The sequence below is a fragment of the Scomber scombrus genome, chromosome 4 (genome assembly GCF_963691925.1).
Source record: "Scomber scombrus chromosome 4, fScoSco1.1, whole genome shotgun sequence".
Taxonomy (NCBI): Eukaryota; Metazoa; Chordata; class Actinopteri; order Scombriformes; family Scombridae; genus Scomber; species Scomber scombrus.
The window spans coordinates 10,386,504-10,409,195 of record NC_084973.1 but is presented as its reverse complement, the minus strand read 5'-3'; the positions used below and the strand labels follow the sequence as shown (position 1 = coordinate 10,409,195).

Genomic DNA, 22,692 nt, shown 5'->3' with positions numbered 1-22,692 from the left:
AAGTTATTATTATTCACATCCTTCACAAACTTATCATTAGGCTAAATCTTGTTTTGGATGAAGATGGAGCACAAAAAGGCAAAATAGCACATTTGATAAAATATCTGCAATAGTAGCCTATCAGTTTAGTATTAACAAGAAAAGAAATATAAAGCATTTTATCAAACTGTTTTTTCATCAGGCTGCAAAATGCTGAGACTTTATTGTCACTGGATAGCTGTATATCACTAAAAAAATGACTAAGTAGAGCATCAGGATATTTAGAGCCAAGTCAGGCTGCCTACTCCAAAACTTTATAATTATGAATCTATGAAAATTCATAAAGGATTTAATGTTTCACACTGTCTAATGAGCCATGAGGTCTGCACATATAAATTATTATAACTCATTCATAAAGGATTTGTATTGTAAGTCGTCAGGTCTGCAGATATACTTAAGTTATTATTAATACATGCTAATGAATGGCAGTCCTTCCTTCCTTTCTTTCTTTCTTTCTTTCTTTCTTTCTTTCTTTCTTTCTTTCTTTCTTTCTGTCTTTCTTCATACACAAATATTTATTTATAGTAAATTATCTTGTGGGCATTACATAAAAAATGACCACCTCTCGGGAGTTAAGGTAATCAAGAAAATTGAGAAAGTAGTACCAATTGGCCCTACTTGGTGTTATACATCACAAACGTCACACGGACACTATGCTGAAGGGGGATTGCAGTTCCTGAATCTGGCAACCTCATAGCTCACACAGACCACAACTCTAAACAAGCGGAGCACCTTCTGAGGTCAGCTAACGCTAGGCTAACTAGCTGTCTTTTTTCAGTATGTGTCTATATCTATCTCATAACAGATAAGGAACTATTTTGCTGACATCGTCAACACCTCAAATAACACTGACATGCTGTATAATTGTGTTTTTAAAGCTATCTGTTTGCTGGGTGTAGCGTGACAGAAGGCTGTAAGCTAGCTAACCGTAGCTACATTGTAGTCAGTCAGCGTGACAACTGAACTGTCGGTAAAATGTCAGCGTTGCAAAGTCATGTGTGTGTGTTATGATAAAATAAAATGATGAAAACAGAAGTGGTTATTTTAAAACTTTACATGTTTCCGTTTTTATAGCTATCGGTTGACTTTGAGGGGCTAACGTTAGTCATGTAACTGATGACAGAGCTAGGGTATTCACTGTTAATTGAAACAGTAATTAAAGCAGCAGCAGTCTCCATCTCTTGAAGCTGCCTGTAAAGTCTGTGAAAGTATTTACCCACCCCTGAACTCTCACAACAAGAGCATAAGTTCAACATCAGTGACCCTGAACTCCACACTCTTGTCTTTCGTTTCAGATCATTCAATTCATCTGGGTCAGCCAGTCATTTTGAGTTTCTCCCCTTTAACCAAAATAAAGGCAATGACCTGACCAATGGACCGCTCCAGTCTCAGCTCAATCAGAGGGCCACTAGTGGAGGTAGATCATGAATGACAAACTAGTCTTCTTGGGCCTGCTGTACTTTGTCCAGGGCATCCCCTACGGTCTTCAGTCCTCCCTGCTTCCTGTCTACCTGCGAGGAGCTGGTCACTCCCTCACCCGCATCGGCTTCACCAAGATCCTCTACTTCCCCTGGGTCCTCAAGGTGCTCTGGGCCCCTTTGGTGGACCGGGTCGGTACCAAGCGTCGCTGGCTGGTGGGGACAGTGTCTGGGCTGGCACTGACATGTCTCTCCAGTGCTGCACTGGCCCCAGAGGCACACATCTGGGGAGTAGCAGGGACCCTGTTGGCCATGAACAGCCTAGCCTCTGTCCAGGATATTGCTGTAGACGGGGCCGCCGTGGGGTTGTTAAAGGGTCGAGGGGAGCTGGGGCTGGGCAACACAGCCCAAGTTGTGGGCTATAAAGCTGGGTCGGTGTTTGCTGGAGGTGGGCTGCTGGCTGTGATCGACGTGGCTGGATGGAGCTGGATGTTCATGCTGCTGACGTTTGTGTACGCAGGCGTAGCTCTGTTCGTGTGGGGGGCCCCTGTGCTGGATGATGAGACTGTTAGGGGCCAGCAGGCAGATGGCAGCAGAAGGGGGGGGCAGGGAGCTGATGCTATGAGGCCATGGAGGGTGTGGAGGAAGCTGCTGGCAGTGCCCGGCACCCCTTGGACAGTCCTGTATGTGCTTACATACAAACTGGGTGAGTCTGATTAATACACAAGCACTTACTCACATGGAGATGAATAGACTCTGAGATAAATTTGTTAAATACTGGAGAATACAGTATTGTTAATTTGGATGAAATAAAATGTTTTACTCAAACAAAATCAAATAACACAAAATGTTTTTCTTATTATTAAAAGTTGCGACAAACTATGTAAAGGAGACACTGCTTCTAAATGACCTCAAACATATATATATTTCCTGGTGATTGTGGACATTATGTGCAAAGTCTAAAGTAAAAATAATCAGGCTGGACACAAGTAAAAAGAAGTGAAGAAAGAAAAAACACAGGAAAGAGTAAATTATTATTAAATTATTAAAGTCCCTGAGCCCATCAACTTACAAACAGGATGCTGGTTTATCAGGTTATCAGCACACAAACTAAACAAAAAAACTTTCCCAAAAACAATGAAATATATTTCTTGAAAGGGTCCCGTTGTGAACTTTTCTTCAGTTTTGTTCCTGTCTGCATGTAGGATCCACAGCTCACCACTAGATGTCTCTGTTGGTGTTTCGATGAAGACACATCAGCTTATTGAAGAAGTTTGGGTCGTTTTTCGGTAGCAAGGCAGTTTTACTGGAGTCTTACCAGTTCCTCCTGTGTGTACATTGGAAAACACATCATGAAGCAAGATAACGCTGTTGTTTTTAATGTCACAGTTTCAAAGCAAGAACACTTTGTTTGTTTAAATGTATGTTAAGTTCATGCAGACAGTTTTGTATGAGAATGAGATAGTTCCCTAAGAGAAACAAACATTTTAAAGTACTTTTGGATCAGTCAAGCTTGTGTGTGTGTGTGTGTGAGTGGGAGAGAGAGAGTTGATATGACCTGAGTTTGGTGTTTGGTAGCAGAAGGGGATTATGTAAGGATTAGAGTGTCTTTGTGTCTGTGGCGTTCAGAAACTGAAATGGAAGACGGTGCATCATTATATGAGTGTGTGTGTATATGTATGTGTGTGTGCGTGTGTGTGTGTGTTTGTGTGGGTGGTGGAAATATAATTGCTTCTTCACATTTGCATAGCATTTACTTGGGTCTTGGGTATGTGCATGAACGTATATATGCCTTTGTTTTTAAGTGTGTGTGTGTGTGTGTGTGTGTGTGTGTGTGTGTGTGTGTGTGTGTGTGTGTGAGTGAGTGAGTGTTTAGGGTGATGCAGTAATCAGATGAGCCCCAGCAGACGACACTACTAGACAAAATATGAGGGCTGGCTGGAGCCCCTAATCTGTCTAGGGAGCAACCCCCCCTCCACCCCCCAAAAACACACACACACCCCACAGCACTCTCTCTATCACACCAGCACAAGGACACGCACACACACATATACACGCACAGTCAATCGGCTGATGCTCATGATAATTACTCTCCGTGTTTTCAGTGTCGTCAATGAGCTCTGTAGATTCAATAACAGCTCCGGCATTTCCTGTTGTAGTTGTCAAAATATTTCCCACCTTTGCAGGCAAAAAAAAGAAAAGAAAAAAAAAGATTGTGTAATATTTTAGACAAGACCTGGATGTGCCAGCGTAATTGTCTATGTGAGACAGTATTGTTTTTGTTCAGGGGGTGTGTGGGTATGTTTGTGTGAGACTGGTGATCTGCCTGTCTGGACCCACACCCCCCCCCCCCCCCCTTGACCTCCCCCAATTCGATTCACACACACATACAAGCATAGACCCCTCTCCCTCATCTATCCCTAATGAACTCAGAGTTTGCGCCGCGTCCAACATAGCGGCCAATCATCGCGGACCTCGTGTCTGAACTGTGACCTCTGTGCCATCTGAGGCCACAGGCATGATGGGAGAAATGTCTGGGTAGACTCGCAGCGATGGACAGACACAGGGGGGGGGGGGGGGGGGGGGGGGGGGGGGTAGTAGTGAGAGAAAATGTAAGCAGGCAAGGCACACAGCAGAGGCCCGCTGGTGGATTCAAACATTTTAATGTCATAAGTAGCAAAACAGGCACTTTTGACTTCTATGCTCGCAGGTGAAGAAGCTTAAAGACTGAACAATTGCAGCTAAAATGTCAGTCCTATTACCTTTTTAGATATTGCACACTCAAGTGTTAATTATCATAATTTGACAGCATGAGGAACATAATTATTTAACTGCGCATTTTTATATTACCACCTCATTGCTTTTGAATTAAAATGCTTTGTGTAGGCAAATCTCATTATTACCTTCATTGTTCTCAAATTATTATTTGCAGTTAACTCCACAGCACTCATGTAATGCTGCCCCAGTGTTGTGAACATAGCCATGAAGGTTGTTTTTTTTAAAGATAGGAGGCCAGGAGCCCTTTATATCTAACCAGAGATATGATGGTGAGAAGAGGTGGACCCTGATGGAGTCCTTCTCGTGGAATTGACCAGGTGGACGGAGTGATGGATGGATAGGAAAGCTTTATCCCAACACTCCTCTTTAACCTTTCCCTTCAAAAAGACATCAATAAACGTTAATAGTAAAATACACTAGTTTATGCGACACACCTTATTGATATAAATGAGGTGGACAAAATTTTTGCAATTTTCTTCTTCTTCTTGCATTGTATAGTGGCAGATCACATCCAGTGTCATGATGCACCGCCGCCCTCTACTGTTCATCTTTTTTTGAAGTGTTGCTATTCATCCCCCTTTTCCTTCAACTGTCTGTTTGATGGGTAAAAATGACTTTTAAGTGACGTTTTTTTGTATTGCAGGCACGCACAGTATCCCAGTACTGACACAAAACCTGTAGTCCAGTCTGCAGACCTGTTTCAGTGATGGTGGGTGGGGGGAGATGGAGGGAGGGAGACGCAGAAGAGCGAATGAGAGAAGAGAGAAACTTGGGGAGGAGGGAGAAAAGGGGGGTATTTTCCAGAGGGGAAAAAAGAGGACTTGCAGGGAGGGGAGGCTGATGGGGGGGATGAATTAATGAACAACCACCACATGGTGCCCTGAGAGAGCAAAATGGCCATAGAAATAAACACATTTATCCAAGCAGAAACACATAGGTGCTCTCTAGATATTTAAAGGCTCAATTCTTACTTCTCAGACCACATACATTTACAGAAAATCCAAACAGTTTGTTTATAAATAAAAGGCAACATTTCATGCTCGTGAGAACTAATCATAATTGAAAATATTGGCCTGTTTTCTTGGTGTGCAGTTAATTACCAATGTTACCAATGCTTGCAGATGTCAGAGTGAGAGCAGCTCTGTATTTGGACCACAAACAGAGTCTTAAATACTCTAAAATACTGTAAGTTTAAGCATTATAGTAAAAAATGTCTGCAACCCGGAGTGCTTAGCGCCTTTACGCAATAGTGGAAAGTGGACTGTTGTGGATATCTGGCCTGTGTCTTAACCAATAGGCTATAGGGCCACCCCGGAGGGCATCTGTAAAAGATATGTAACACAGCAAAGTCCGTACAGTGATCATTGAAATTTATGGCGACTGTGTTTTTACTGTAAGACCCTGAACGGCGATTAATATTGCATCATCTCTCAGAAAATGAACACAGACAGCAAACAAAATCAACCCAGTAACCCAGCACCTTTGTGTTGGGTGGAGAGATAGAGTGGCTGCTTCTACCCAGATATCACTTTGGATAAAAAGCACTATATCGCTTCTAATCAGCAGGTCGGCATCTTGAATGGCAGCCTCTGTCAATGTATGAGTCGGTGGGTGTGAGTGTATGAATGTTGGCATGTGTTGTTAAGCGTTTGAGTGGTTGGTAGACTAAAAGGGACTACATAAACGCAGTCCATTTAACATTTAGAGTGTATTTCCCATGTTCATGAGCCCCGAGGGCCTAATAGAACTCCTTGACATCTGCATTGATCTGCAGGAACTCCTTGTGTGTGTGTTTCAATACACTAATATGCATTGGATTTTCTGTAAGTGTGTATACGCGGGTCTCTGTTTACTGTTTTGTCCACGGGGAGCCTGTGGAGCTGAAAGGGGTGTGTGTCATTTCTATATGTGTGTGTAGTATGTATGAACCTGTCTCTGTTTACCATGCTTTTGGCAGGGCGTGATTATGTCGTTCTGCGGGGAGACCGGGTGTCCTCACTGATCTCCGCTGTTGTGCCAGCTTCTTTGTCTGAGCTGCAGCACAGACCCCACTGTCCCCGTCGACCTCTCACCCCCATCTCACACTTATCCTGTCCTGATCCCTCTCTACGCCGCCACACTTATATACACCACCTCTCTCATCTAGTCACCTGGGATAAAAGTGTTGTCTGAATCATTTTGAAAAGTGAGCGTATAAATGGTAAAGTAGTTGTGGTAACTTGGAATAGCTTTACCTAAAACTAGTGAGAGTGGTCAAGATGGGAGATGCTTGTCGTCGGTGCTTCTTTTTGTAACGTTAAGAAATGATTCATGTCAGGAAGCACCTTTAATAACCAGGGTAAACACAAGGATTCTTTCTGTCACTTTCCCTCTTAATATGAAATTGTTTTGTCGCTCCCCTCCTCTTTTTCCCCTCGCTGTCTGTCTGTAATGTAAACACAAACACAGAGTTTTCTTTGAGCCTGCCATCCTTCCTCTGTTTCCTCTTCACTAACCTCCTAACAATGTCTCTGTTCATCTGCCCCCCCCCCTCTGTCTTTATCTGTCTCCATCCCTGGCTGCTCTGCTTTTCTCTACAGTCATGTTCAACTGTTCACATGTTTTTTTAGATAAATGCATTATGGCTGTCATTTCCTGCAAAATATCTCAGTTTGTGTATCTACCTTTCTTGTTCTGTTTCACCTACTGCCTGTTTTTATACTTTCATTTTTCCTTCTTTTTTCTCTCCATTTTTCCCTTTTCTCCCCAATCTGTTCCCCCCCTCACTCTTGTTCCACCCTTTCTGCTCTCCCTCTGCACTGCTTGTTTAATCTTTGCGGATGTCTAATGAAATCCCTGCTGAAATGGACAATTGTTGCTTTGAGAATATTTATAGAAAGGAATAATCAGCCTAGTTGTGTTTGTCTGCATGTCCCCCCCACTCCCCTCCAACCCCCCCTCTTTAAAGAAATAATTAGTTGAAGGCAGGACTGTGAAAGCTTTGAGCTTTGAGCTAAACAACAGGCACACAGGCACGGGAGCACAGAATCATGGGTAAACAACTCAGGCATCATGGGTACCGATGCTGCCAATGTTTACTTTATTATGACTAATATGGTTACTGCACAGTCGATGCAACTCACAGCTGTTTGAGCAGAGAGGATGACAGAGATTAAAATGTGAATAATGCACAGAGAGGGTCTGAGTGTATCAGTGTGGCTCCCACTGAGAGTGTGGAGTGACGCTAATGTAAAGCGATAAAAAGATACATTTGTAAATCATCACGTCTGACCACCTCAAGGGTATTCAAATTTGTTGCCTGTGTTTCTTTTTTTGTAAACATAATGTATGTTGTATTCACCAAATAAATCCTGTTTTATTGGGTATTTGTGTAACATTTTACCAGATACTGAAGATCAATACAAACATTTTCCTATTTACAACAACAACATTGGATCTGCACAGAGAATCATTGTTTTTGTCAGACGTGAAGTGATGTTGAACACTGAAAATCATCATCATTTGTATTTATTTCAGTGTGGGGTAGGATTAATAATATTACTGAAAACTGATAACTATTTATTATTTTCATTATGAATAAATCTGCTGTCTCATACTATCTTGATTGATAATACTTGATCAAGTCAAAATGAATGAATCAATGAATCCACAATCAAAATAGTATTATTATATAATATTGTCAATATGTCTGATCATGCTAAATGTAGCAGTAAGCATTTTATTAATGCATCACTGCACAATTTTGTTTTTCATGGAGAAATCCTGAATTTCCACTAAGAGATTTAGGACTGGACTCTGAGCTGATTAATTTAATTGAATGGGATTTAGAGTATTTATTATGAATATAAATTCAGATAAAAGTAAATCTGGATTGGTAAAAAAAAAAAAATCATAATATTGATAAGTTTGGTTTATTGTCTCAGCCCTGTTGCAAACTATTGTTCAGTACACCTGCTGTGGTGTGCCTCAAGTTCCTTGTGTCCTCATCACACAGTTGCGAATCACAAAACAAAACAAAATAGTCTGTCAGAAAGGCTGGTACAGTTTTCAAAAGTCTCTGTTTGGTTAATTCAAGTTTTATGGCCACCTTGAACGGAGTCATCGCTATTTGTATTAACCGTGTGTAAACTGCCAGCAGTGAAACATGAGTGACAGAAGTGAGAGAAAGGCAGGAGTCTCCAAAACAGAGGATCCACGTTTCCCTCTCCCATGTTTTCGCTGGGTTGTCACACCACTGTTACAGCGGTGACACTCTCGTTCTGTTGTAGCACTCCCTATCACTGGGAGCCTCTCAGCTTTCTCTTTATTATTTTTTTTGTTCCAGTCTGTTTCATCTTTCTTTTTTCCTCTTCCTCTATTTTTGTTTGTCTCCTGGCTGACTGAGTGAGTGAGTCGTCGGTTGTGTTGCGTCGTCTTTGACAGCAGTCTGGGAGCCAAGCTGTCACTCACGCAGCTCCTTGGTCCCACTGTCTTTCTGAAGTCAGTCTCCATTAATATAATAATGGCGTATAGTCGGCGCCACTGAATATTTTACTGTAATGTTCAGCAGAACATTACCCCCACACTCAACGCCACACAGAGAAAGTCTTCCTGTCTGACAGAAACTTTTTATTTTGACTGAAAGGTCTTTGTGTGGTCTGTTTCATCTGTGAAAGTTTTTGTGTTTTTGTTGTGTTTTCCTTTTTGTGCTTTAGGAAAAGTGCTAGGCCTCTGTTTGATAAAGTGTCTGAAGGTATTCTTTTTCTTGTCAGGCATCTATTATTGACACTTTCCAGGAATAGGCCTAGGTGCGCAGCGTGTCGGCATGCTGTATTTGATTGTGCAGTCGTCATCTCAGGAAAAACCATGTTGTTCAGTCTCGCAGGCTAAACAGTTTGGAACAAGATGCTCGTCGTAGCTGACTGTGATTGTAATAGATATGTGTGTTCAGGAGGTGTCGCACATATTTACTGTATATGAAAAATAGTAATGCTTAGTCAGAGACATACAGTACATGTTGCGACACATGTTGCATTGATTTTGTATTTTTCTCTACAGCACCTAATTCTGCCTTTAGTAGATCTGACTTTTCTCCCTCTGTTTGTGGTCTTCCTTTCTCTCTCCCAACACCTTGTATGCAGGTGAGCAGGGTGCCGTGACCATGTTTCCTCTCTTCCTGTTGGATCACCACATGACGGCCCGAGAGCTCAGCTTCTGGAACGGCGTCATCGCCATGGGCTTCTCCATCTGCGGTTCCTCCCTGGGAGGCCTGCTGCTCGCTCAGTTCAGGTAGCCTTCATCAGCAGCATCGTTTTCATAGTCATTTTATCACTGTTTGCTTGATTGAGTGTAACTGTCGAGGCTGTTCAGAGGTAATTGATTCATCAGTTGGTCTATAAAATGTCAGAAAATATTTATTTATGTCCATCACAATTTTCCACGTGACTTCTTCAAATCCTTTGTCCCACCAACCATCCAAACTCCAAATGCAGTCAGTTTTGTAGAAAATACTCACGTCAGAAGTTCACACTAGTCCATTTCTGGCATTTGTGCTTAAGAAATGACTTAAATCATTAATGGTTTATGAAATGGTCATTTGTGATATTGATAAGTCTGATGCAGTATAAAAAAGTTGGCCAAAAGAAGAGTTGCATTTCAGTGTTGCACAAACTGCTATAACACAACACATAACAACCAATATTGGAAACTGTACCAGTCAAAGAGTGAAAATGAGCTGTTAGAAGACTATAGTTCTTCTGTAAATCTGGTCCTGAGTTTCCAGCAGTAGAAAAGAAGTGTGAGAAGACTGATAACAGTCCACTGCACCACATGAGCAGACATCTTACTGCCTCACATGCTGTGTTCTCATCCCATCAGATGTTACCATCATCATGCTCCTCTTCTTCATCCTCCATGCTTTTGGTGTACTTTGCTTTTCACTCTTCCTCATCTCTCTTTGCCCACATTTCTTTATAACCCTTCATAGTGCATGTGCGTGCTTGTGTGTTTTCGACTGTCTGGCTGTGTGTGTTTGGTAATTTAAGTAAACATAGCCTTGTTTGAGAGCTCAGGGACCCCCTGTGTCTGGTGTGTGGTGTGAGAACAGCATGAGTAGCAAATCCATCACACACACACACACACACACACACACACACACACACACACACACACACACACACACACACACACACACACACACACACACACACACACACACACACACACACACACACACACACGCACACACACGCATGCACACACACCCCTCAGGGTTTGATGGCAGAGACAATGTACCACTCTTGTTGAATTTAATTCTCAGACTCATAGATACAAATATGTGAGATCTTCTGATTAATACAATATATTCTAGTGGCTGATGATATAGTAGTATATTAGATTAGACACATTATGATCATTACTTGTGAAATTTTAGCAAAAATATATCGTAAAATCCATTGTAATGTAATGTAACATAATTTAGATTGTGTATGAATTATTTTTTGTGTTCTTTCATCTGATATTTTTGCATAGTAATAAATGGATGACATTACAATTAAAAGTATTAGTATAGGAAATAATTTTTGCATAATTGAATATATTTATGGAATTTCTATCTTAGCAGTATGATAATATTTAACCTTCACTGTACATGTTTTCCCCTTCAACATATTGACTTTGTGCCAAATGTGCCTAACCACCATTGCATAAGGTTTTATGTCTCTTCATACTAGTGTCACATTATAGTACGGCCCTGCCTATGGCCAGTGTGATGTAACAGGGACTATAAATATCTATAATGCCTATATAGAGGATAGTATGTTACTTCCCACACTGTGCGTTACTGTAAACTTAACAATACATTCAACCATTCTTCCTTGAAATGTTGGGGGTTCTATAAATCCATCTACACGATTTTTGCTATACTGGTAACATGTATCAGTTGACCTCTGCTGTCTTTTTGTCCTTGTGTTGTGTTTTCCGTTGGCTTCCAGGCTTTTTTTCCTTTTGTAAAGTGACTCTAGCAAACACAGAGCAAGCCTCCAAAGACAACGTGTCTGTTGAGTGGAAAGCGCTTTCAAAAGATGTCATTGTCACATTCTGGTTTTTGATCTCTCACTTTTTCTCTCGATCTCACTTGAAAAGGACTCAGTAACTTACTTGTAATGGCAGTCAAATGTTCACACACTGAATGACAAAACACTGTCTTCTGATGATAGACAGATACTCTCTGGATGTCGCAGATGTGAAGTTTATCCACCCTAACAAGCTATCTAGTCTTATTATTAATCTTCACATTTTACTAGTTATGGTTTCTGACAATGAATAATTAATGATTAATGGAGCAATTGATTGAAAGAAAATTCTTTACCAACCATTTTGATTTTGACTTTTTAGTAGAAAATGCACAAATTCTCTACTTGTTGCTTCTCATATGTAAGTAATTACTGGTTTCTGTATTTGTCTGTGATTGTAAACTTGCGATACGATATGATATGATATACGATACAATATACTATACGATATACAATACAATACAATACAATATAACATAATTTTATTGTCATATTACGTAGAAATTCATTTTGTGTCCTTCGGTTTAAGAGGTTGACACACAGCCAACTGATCTTGGTTTAACTACAGGATAGACTGATGTATAATAGAGTTCTTGTGCCTGTTATGTTTAAATTGAGGGACTTTAAATGGTGTAATAGGGGACAGAAGTTGGTATTCAACGTTTAAAACATTAGAGGAATCAGAATAGATACTGTAATCAAGTCTGAGCATGCCCTTGCTACTTTAAAGGAGTGTGCAAAGGTTGACCTTTAATCTTGGAACATATTTGATTGTATAGTTTAGTTTTAAGTTTCAGAGATAGACTCTGAATAACTGAATTGAAAAACGTCATATCTCTGGGTGGTGGACTTTTGGTTTCAAAATCCTATTTGCAGTATCTGAGATAATGTGTGATAGATGAACCAATTCATAGGATTGGAAATGTAAATGAAGTTGTTTAGATAGTAAGACAAGAGGCACAACATATGGTGCTGATGGGTAAGGTAAGTAAGTAATACATAAGATGAATTGTGAAAGATTTCTCACAAAGTTACGTGTAACATTTTATGACTCAGCTGTGGATTAAATGATGTGTAAAATCAGATATTTTGGGTAGTATATGCACTCCTATTACAGATGATTACTTTTCTATCCTTACTTCTGTCTGTAACACACAGACACACACACACACACACATACAGAGAAAGGGCTGTCCAGTCGGCTGTGGTCCCACCTCTAAAAGCTCAGTTGGAAGGTTTATCCTCCCCACCATCAGAAACGGCTGAGTGGTCAGTGAGCGACCCTCTTTACAACTGCCACTGGCAACCTGAGAACATGGCTATTCTTATCTGGGCCTGGCCCGTGTGAGGTGGCAGCCAGGCAAGTTCTCTTTCTCACACACACACACACACACACACAGCATCTCTTGAGAGTGTGTGATATGAAAGGCTGTCATTGAGAAGGGAGGTAAAGGAGCAGCAGAGAGAAGAACGTCTTTAGCATGTGAATGATGCAGGATTAGTTTTCCAGTGTGAAGGTAAGGAAAGGCTGGGAGGGGAGTGAAGGAGAGGGGAGAAGATACAGAATGGAGGGGAGGGAGAAACAGACGGATGTCTTGTACAAAAATAATAAAGTGAAATAAACAGGATTCATTGGATTAAAGTCAGGCTTTACAGAATGTTTAATGTGTGAAGTTTTACTTATGAGTCACTAAGAGTATAATGAACATTAACACATGTTCCCAGACATTTTTCTGTAATACAGTACGTTTCTAAACTTTTCAACACACACTGATGAGTTTATTTTAGCAGGTTATTGGAAAGGGACATGGTGTTTCTGCTTTTTCATCTGTAGTTGTTGGAGTGAAGATGAATAGAAAGTAAATATTTAAAGGGACAGTATACTCTTATTCACTGATTTTCTGTTAGCATGTACAAGGCTATCGCCAAGATCTTGTCCTCTTCGATATACTATAAATGGGGGTACTTTCAAATCCACGGTCATTGCCTGGTCTGATGATAATACAGCATGTGCCAACATGTATTAATAATAGAGCCCAATGTAGACAGTTTGGGGCACAGGTTGTAGTAAACATGGAGTATTTCCTTTTCTGTGAGAGATTCTTCTGTAACAATTCATTTCTTGATTTCTGCAAAGCCCTGTGATAGGTCTCCTTCACATGGATGACACCATTCCCAGCACTTTTATTTCATATCTACCAATTTGTCAATAAAATCCTATTTGGTGTGACACCTTCATGTGAGTCTGAAGAACTGACTTCTTTGTAGACCTTGTTTTAGGGGTGTGGTGTGAAAGCTATAAACAGTAGGGTGTTTCAATCTGTGTCTTTTGTGTATAGAGTAATGCTTAGTGTACCAGACTTCTTTTCAACGCACATATCCAAGATATTAATTTGTTTATTAAAAAAACCTTTGGCGCATATTGCCATCAGACCCAAAAATGTTCATGGATTTGAAAGAGCCACCATTAATAGTCTATACTAGAAGATGGGATGTAATCTCAAAGATAGCTTTGCACATGTTAATGGAAAATCAGTAAAAAAGAGTACACAGACCTTGTTAAAAACTCTTCCAAATGGGTGCTACAGATGTATAGGATGTGCTCTCTGTAATGGTCAACTGTAACTAATTGACTCATCCTCATACTGTGAATACTCAATATGTGTTCTATCAATCAACATACTTTTGAGTGAGTAAACAGTAGTATGTATCTTTTTGGACACACTGAGCTGTAATCACTTCACTTCGTGAGAGCCTCCTTGCCAGTTGAAGACATGTAACCATGGTAACCTGTGCCAACAATAAAGTCTGAACTAAGTTGTAAAATATATAACACCTAGCAAACTGAAACCTTACTTCAGCTGCTTTGGTTACTGTATGCCATTGTCTGTTATATTATTGTTGTCATGGTCACTACTGCATTGCATTGTGGGATATTTATGCCAGTGTAGTGTCCAGTGTTTACATACTGCATTGCGTATTTCATCAGAAATAGTATACACGTTTCATACTATGGTTTTGGACATACAAAAAAATCTCACATACTGTTTTAGCGTACTAAATAGCTTGTTAGTGGGGTGATTTGGATGCAGCATGACTTTCTTTTCTCAAAATTCTGATTAAACTCAGACATTTTTCACATTCAGCTCTAATCCTCTTCCTCGTCGATAAATTGTGATGCTTAGCAAGAGTAGTGTGTGGGATTTTCCCTTGTCAAGATTGAAGTAATACTTTCAAATGCACCTGAGATATTTGGATGTGTGAATGTCTCCTTTGAAATAATAAATATAATGACATTGATATAATACATGGGGAGAGCACATCAGTTTAAAAGGTAGAGTAACATGTACAGCACAAAAAGAGTGAGTTATGTAATTATGAAGGGACACAGGACATAATTTACTATGCTAACTTTACTAAGTAAAACCTGGATCCTTATCAAATTTTGATCGTGCAGTGAAATAAAAGAATTGTTCCTGGTTTTACTACATACTCAGCTAACTTGGATATCCTGTTTTGTTTCCTCCTCGCAACCTTTTTTACACATAATTACATGCAAAAATATAAACAAACACACACACATCCCTTTGAGTGGCAGGCATCCTCTGAGTGATTGGCATTATTAATCCCTGATGTCACAATACAGTGTGTGTGTGTGTGTGTGTGTGTGTGTGTGTGTGTGTGTGTGTGTGTGTGTGTGTGTGTGTGTGTGTGTGTGTGTGTGTGTGTGTGTGTGTGTGTGTGTGTGTGTGTGTGTGTGTTAACAGTGATTAATTATCGTCCTCATGCTGGGGATCTCCTTAGGTTATTGATTACGTCATGAACCAAACCCACAGGGGGATGATTTTCTGGCACTAACAGGGAATCAATTAGTGTCTGGGGACTTGTTTACTTAAGCACGTGCATGTATGTTTATGTGTGTGCACATGCATGAGAGTGTGTCATTGTGTGTGACAAGTACAGAAATGCACAATGTCACCACATTTAATGATATTTCTTGGAGTCACTATCAACAGATATCACACTGCTCATCCATACACTCAAATGTAAACATTCATATAGAACATTTTTGTGATATCTGGCTTGTCTGCTGGTCTCTTCTCAGCATCGGGGCTCTGATGCGACGTGTGTTTGTACTGCGAACTGTCAGCATGGTCTTGCAGAGCTCTCTACTCACCGTGCTGGAGCCATCACCACTCATGAAAGGTGAGACACAGACTGAAATACAGTCACACAAAGAGTGGCAGCCACCAGCGTAGCTGGAACTCAACTGCAACACGTTTTTACAATTGCTGTATATGTCAAGACCATGTTAGATATTTTGTTGTGTAGTTATATTAAACCAAATGTTACCAACAATTTTAAAATACAGAGAATTTTGTTATTTTAATCATGTAACGGTCCGTTCCATTTGGTCGCCTGTCAATGTCATTCCCCCTCTACCAAAGAGTCAGTGTCATGGCTGTTTGCTGCAATGGTGACTACCAAAGAGTACACATGCAATATAATATGTCAGCATTGTGGTTGTCCATCAGAAACTGTCATTTTTGGGAAAACAAGCCACACAAATGTTAGCAGCAGCTCGGCTCACAGCCCCTCCGTACATCCTGTGTCCTCCAAATAAACACAGATTTCAAACATGAAACTGCTTTATTCAGTGTTTTTAACCGTTTTAATCGCAGGGTCTTTTGGAGAGGAGGAGACCTCTGCTGATAAATCATCTCCTGGTGATAACCTCCTGAACAATGAACGCTGAAGTGATTCTAACTGGGAAAAACTGGTTGTTTAACAATGAGGACAACAATTCCCGTAATCCCATGCTACTCCACAATGTCATCAAACTCCATCTTTTGTTATTGTTTTGATTTAGAGACTCCTAGCAAAGGACATTTTATATTGTGTTGTTTAAATATTGACCCCTTTATGCTTGTGCTCTGTTTTAAATAAGATATATACTGCATATCCACAGCAAGACGGGGATCATGGAAAAGTTTAATTGACCCTGTTAGTCCCGTAATTCTTTGCCATGAACATGTATGAGTGCACCACATCTTGTTTATTGAAGTCTGTATATTTACATATTTAAACTAATCATATATACATAGTCCTTATATAACCTCTTAGTTTTTTGAATAAACACACCTGCAGGTTTATCTAAATAGACTGCTAAGGTCAAACATGTACTATGTGAGTTCAAGTGGATGAACCCAATACAGCCACACTGACTAAACGTCATGAACTTGTAATCAGGTTATAGTACCCTTGTGTGCAGAGAGAGTTCAACCTCTGACAGTATCAGCAAAACCTGAACATTTACCAAATTTACTGCAGCTCTGTTGTATCCTGGTGTTACTGTTAGTGTGTTCAGCCCCTGGACATCTGTAACATAAGGTGTGTGTTGCCCTTTCTCTCCAATGGAAATTGAGAAATTGTCAGCTGATTTCTGTCAGCTTGGCTGGCAGTTTTGTCATCTGATATTATTACATAACAGCTGTACAGCAGGATTTTACAATAGAAGTTAAGCATCATAGTGGAAGTTGTAAATCCTTCTGTATAATTACTGACGCCTTTCCCTGTCTGGTTTTTGGTTGGGTGTCCTGCAGCTTGTTGGTCCACCAAACACCTAAAACTGGTCAGCACTCTGGCAGGTACCTGCTGCAGTGAAGCCCAAACTGGTGGCCGTCAAGGGATTATAGTATGATTAATAATTGGATAGGAAAGAGAGAAAAAAAAAGATAATTGTTCCACAGAAAATTATGTCAGTTTTTTCTGACTTTTTCTTTTGAAGTGCTGGATAGTTTTAGCTCCTCAGGCCTCTAACAATTAAACAATCTGGGAAGAAGAATTCACTCTTTGAGTCACAAGTAGACATCGTTTCATTTAAAGAGGTTTCAGTCCAAAACAGGCTGGGAATTACTACCTTATAGCACAAGCATTTTCACCAAATGACCTGCAATAATACAGCAGAAGAATGGACTATTTAGAGGCCATTGACAGACAGGTGCTTTCTCTCCAGAGAGCCATTCAATTGTTAACGTCTTAATGACACATCTGATTCTGCTGCATAGCCAGTCGCAAAGCATTCGGGATTCAGATCTGCACCATTCCGCTTCGCTGGAGTTGTCTGTTCCCCTATCAAGCCTCTCCGACTGAAAGTTTAGGCCTCCCCCTCTCCACTTTAAACCCAGAACAAAGACTGCAGGAAAACTGAACCAAAAAAAAAAAGAAGAGGAAAAACATTCAGTTTCAGAATTTTCAATATTACATGATAACCCTCCGCTTCCCACTCCTCAAGTCTGATCACTCGGTGTATCTGTGTGACTCCGGCAGTCTTGTGTCTCTGACTGAAGAGTCTTATTCGGCAAAAACTCTGGCGGCTTGAGTGAATAATTCAGTGTTAGCAGGAGCAGAGACAGATAGGCTCTGTGGTTCCTCTGTGTTTCCCACTAACACCGCTCTGCCACTTCCCCTCAGAGGATACACTACATGTGTTTTGGGGACGAGGCGGCGGAGAGGAGACACTCCAGCAGCTCACTGTTTCCAACTGCTTTGACTTCTACATAGAACTGTACAAACTATAGTGAGAAGTGTCGCAGAGCAGGGAGCAGTATAAAATTGATGGTTTTCCACCTTTTTCTGAAGAATATATTTTTCTTGTGTCGTACTGTAGTCGCACTCAGACATTTGTCTCTATGTGACGGTTTTTGCTTGATTTTCATTGTGTGTGTTCGCTCCTTCAGGTATGGCCGTCCTGAGCATGAGTGTTCAACACTTCCTGGGCGGTCTCATCACCACGCTCACCTTCACTACCATGATGCATTGCACTCAGAGGGCCGAGGAAAGCATTCAGGTAAAACAGGCGTTACTCATCACCTGCCGGCAGTCTTAATATGGAGATCCGGTCCACTGTTATGTAATAATTTCACATTCTTTATACTGTTAATAGTCTTATACTTTGGTGTCAGGTCATCTCCTGTGGTGTAACACACAGACAACACAATCCCTCTTTTCTTTCTTCCCCTAATGCCTCCCCTCTCACTTGGTTTGATTGTGCTATACTGTAATGTTAGGTCATTTCCTCTGGTTGTCAAACATACAGTACTACACCTACTGTCATCTATTCCCCTGTCATCTACTCTACCTGTGATTTCTCATCAGCTGTTCCCACCTGGAAGGTCTCAAAAGTCTAATAGACCCAGTTTCTATTCTTCGCTTCTTTTCTTTTAGTCCCCACCTCCCCTTTCTGTTTTTTTCCCCCCTCGCTGGCATTGTCCCTCCTCCCACCTCACTGTATGTCTTTGTCATTATGTAGTCCTTTAAATGTTCTCTTTTCCACTCTGACTTTTTCCTCTCCTCTTTCGTTTTCTCCTCTTTGACATAACTCCTTTTGTCCCCGTCGTAACTGGGCCATCGTTGCCTGGAGGTGATCGCTGTTCGCATAGCCATTCAGATGTCACTCAGTCAATCTCTCAAGGTGACAAATTATCATTTAAATTGCTGTCAGTCTTCAAGTGGAGAAGAAAGGCGAAAAGACAAGAAAAAAAGGCTGTAGAACAGATCTGGTTTTGTAATAAGATAAATAACAGGAGAATCAATCACAACATGATGATGATGAGAACCACAGTTAATGTGAGAGGTTCTCATGACACATATACTTTTGGCTTTTTAGTGTGTCGAATCAGTGTGTGTGCACGCACACAGGAGGGGAGAGCATTAGTTCACCTGTGTGTGTTATTGAAGGTAGTGCTATCCAGTGACAGAAAGCTGATCGTGTGAGTGCTTGTTAACGATCCCCAGGAGAAAGAAACCGAATCTGTTAAACAAGTTGCTCAGAATAAAGGCACTCCACTTAGCCGTGGTCACACAGGCTCTCAGTGCTCTCTGCCTCAGATGCTCTAAACTCACCACTGATTCCTCATCACTCATCGAATTCGCATCATTTCATTGTTAGTCTTCATTTTCCAGCGAGAAATGTCTTCTAAGGTGTCCAAAAATGACGCAGAAAAATGTTTGTGGTCTTGTAGAAGAAGCTTAGGATATTGTTTGTGGCTGAAAATATTTCAAAATTACATATTTGATGGAAGGATTAAAAGCATCTTCTAGAGAAGAATCAGCATAACAATTAATTAGTTTGGTCATTAGTCTAGGTGTCACTAGAGTTACCTGCTGAATTCTCTCGGGCAGAGGGACAAGGCTAGGAGATTAGGTAATCTCTGTCCTTCTCTCTCTCTCTCTCTCTCTCTCTCTGTCCTGAAAGCCTTTAGGCTCAGATCAGATACTCTTCTTCGGTTGGCCTCCATCCATCGTCTCAGGCCATGATCTCACGCTTTCTTCTTTTAAAAAAAAAGTTTCTTCTATCGTTTCCTTTTTGCATTTATTCCTAAATATTTGTAATCACACACTTTTTCATTGTCTATCTTTCTGTTGTGGTTAATTGTTTTGTATCAAGGTTCAAGAACAATCAGCTGATAAGTTGTGCTACAGGAAAGGATGAAGTGTCACCTTTTCTACCCCCCTTTTTCCCATCTACTGCTCCTCCCTTTTACTCACAATGTCTTTCTTTCTTTCCCAAACCTCTTGTCCTGTTTCCCCTCTCACTTTTCTCTCCTTCACCTCCTCAATTTAATCTCTTTCCTCATCATTCCTTTTTTCTCTTTCCCTTCTTCATTCTTCCTCTACACCGCTGTGCCCCCTTTAGGCAACCCACTACAGTTTCCTGGCGACTCTGGAGGTGCTGGGGAAGCTGACATTCAGCGCTCTGGCCGGAGGCGTGGTGGATTGGTTCGGGTTCCAAGTTGCCTTCCTCTTCTTCCTTACCCTCTCCGCCGGGACGGCCCTGCATGTGTGGACAGCTACCTTCACTGGTGCTCTCAGGGAACACCAGCTCAAAGAACAGCCCAAATGAGATCAAGATCAGGGCTTTAAAGGTCTTGATACTTTGCGTCTGCAGGTGCTGAAAAAATGTTGAAATAACTTGAGTTTGACACCTCAAAAATCTATGAATACTAAATATAAGCCTAATTACTTCAGCAAATCTTCATATTAAAATAAGTTTCTTGTTTTGCCATATTTTAGGAGAAATCAGCCATGCAAATACTCTGATGTTACAGAGTATCTTTGTTGTTTTATTTTCAATTTGCACAGTCATTTCACTGGCAAAACTGGCCTTACATTTGATTTATTAAGCATTTGAAATGTGTAAAAATGTCTTAATATTGAAAGTAGTGTGATGAAACTTGCAGATACTGTGTAGGTAGGGATGAGCTCGCTGAGTTTTCTTGACAGGATGGGATCATTTAAACTATGTGATTTAGGATTTAGTGTGTTGGGCAGTGGTGTACTGTCTTACGGTACGCACTGTGCTGAAAGTTGAGAAGTACTTTGGAAAATAAATCAAAGCTGTTTTTATCATCTGAGCCATTTAAATGTTTTTAATAAGCCAGCAATAAGAGCTCCAGCCAAAAGCAATATTGCTACCCTGTGATGCTTGTTCTATCATATTGTACTGTATATAAATATGTTCGTCATTCTCCTGAGTTGTATGGTTTACAGTTTTAAATGAATGAATCTCTACTACCTCGTATCAATATTGTATGGTACGATACACAGGAGGTGAATGTGCAGTAGCTGTATCAACTACAGTATACTATACATTCACTCACGATTAACAGTTGTGAGACTTTCACTATGTTACAGAAGCTTCAGCATTTATCCAAAGTAGGTTATTCTGCCAGTTTATTAATCATAACTACTTCCTGTTTTTCAGAGTAGAAAATCTCCCTCATAGGTTAAAATTTAAAAAACGCTCAACCCTGAACATTACCTTACTTCCTGTAGGGAACCTCAGCCTTACACACTGCATGGTGCCATCTTGTTGTCGTTTTTGAATAAAATTTTAAAAAATCAGTCTTATCAATAAAGTCAGAAAATAAGCCTGTTCTTTATTAAACTTGAAAGACCAATGCCAGCGGCAAATTTCTGCAAACATTGTTTCACTTTTGTGTTTTAAGTTTTAAAAAATGCAAAATATGTACTATATTATATACTGTAACTCTCCATGGTACTGTATACTATAGACGATAATTCTCTTGAGGCTTAAAATATGATTGAAACAACAGCATAGAAAAGGAGATAAATAAGAGGGGGGTGGATTGGTTTAAATAAATAGTTTTCTCTGCAAATGTATCAAAACTATAAAAGCTGGTCACCTGGTTTCACCCACATAATAAATAAAGGGATGCCATACCACATCATTACTGGTCCATCCATGTAGCCAGCAGTCTCTGTCATGCACTGACTTGTAGAACACATGTTGCTAAGCACATCTCTTGTCTCTCAGCTACTGTGTTGCCTGAGATTTGCACAAAAGAATTAAAGCTGCTGAGTGAATTTTCTCGTCTGGTGTTGCATGTTTTTGTGTGTGTGTGTGTGACTTCTGATATTTGCCTCCTGTCGCCTGTTTACCACATTTTCTATCCCCCAGGGGAGAGGTACTGTCTGGTCTTTGGGGACAATCCCACCTTTGAAAATCCACCGTGGCTTATAGCAGCTACGAACACAACACTGGCTCTCTGCGGTGAGCTGGCTGACGGCTATAGGAGTGAATAGGGCCCATGTCACAGGATCCACAACCCATAGAGCTCTAATGACACAACAAATGCTGTGAAGGAGGATTAGGCCAGTTTACACAGCCCCTCAATACACCTCCACTTTACGCTTTTTCACCCGGCCTCATTATCTGGGAGTACTGTTTGTGTAGCGGGAGAGGCGGTGCAGGGATAGAGAGGGAGGGTTTGAACAGATTATACTTTTTCCACTGGACATGCTCAGAAAAACAGCGAGCATCAAGAGCGATAGGCCTGCTTAGTTTGGTGTATTGAAAAGTCACATGAAACCAAAAGCACATCTGAACTTAAGATTCAGATTCTCAGAAGATTAATACATTTTTTAAAAAGCCTCTGACACCTTCAGTAAGGAATGAGGTTTTACTTATGTAGTTTCCATTTTGGAACTGTTCTCAAAAGCTTGTTTAAAGTCACTGACTCAACATGGTAGACAGGATGTACAGTAAATATCAAAGGAAAACCTTAGTGATTGAATGTTTTTGATTGAGCTTTCCATTGTATCACCCAGTCTTCCTGAGCGAGTCGAGTTTGCCCAGTTGTCATCGACAACGTTCAAGCTTCCATTTTTACCTGTGATAGCACCATGGCTCTACAGCAATATCAGTCACTCCACCATGTTGGTCCAAACTGAAATATCTCAACAACCACTGGATTGATGAGACGTTTTTGTTTTTTCATGAAATATCTTGACAGCTGATCTTAATGTCTCTGTTAATCCCTGCACTGCTCCTCTAGCACCACCGTCAATGTCAACAGTTTTCATTGGGACTGTTTTCTAAA

General features: G+C 40.6%; 1 protein-coding gene across 2 annotated transcripts; it reads left to right on the top strand.

The window, feature by feature from the left end:
• The first annotated feature begins 739 nt into the window (after positions 1-739).
• mfsd3 (major facilitator superfamily domain containing 3) lies at positions 740-21,664 on the top strand. Of its 2 annotated transcripts, none has more exons than XM_062418143.1 (6): positions 740-779; positions 1,335-2,163; positions 9,356-9,503; positions 15,393-15,493; positions 18,028-18,137; positions 19,986-21,664. In XM_062418143.1, exons 2-6 carry the CDS (start codon positions 1,464-1,466, stop codon positions 20,190-20,192), a joined length of 1,266 nt encoding a protein of 421 aa, XP_062274127.1. In that variant the 5' UTR covers positions 740-779; positions 1,335-1,463; the 3' UTR covers positions 20,193-21,664. The 2 variants fall into 2 exon arrangements, with proteins under 2 accessions (XP_062274127.1, XP_062274126.1); XM_062418142.1 differs by having other exon boundaries at positions 763-816.
• The last annotated feature ends 1,028 nt before the right edge of the window (positions 21,665-22,692 follow it).

Coding starts and splice junctions, on each gene's coding strand:
- mfsd3 (XM_062418143.1), top strand. CDS start 1,464: ATGAATGACAAACTAGTCTTCTTGGGCCTGCTGTACTTTGTCCAGGGC. Junction 2,164..9,355: donor TGTGCTTACATACAAACTGG/GTGAGTCTGATT, acceptor CCTTGTATGCAG/GTGAGCAGGGTGCCGTGACC. Junction 15,494..18,027: donor GCCATCACCACTCATGAAAG/GTGAGACACAGA, acceptor TCGCTCCTTCAG/GTATGGCCGTCCTGAGCATG.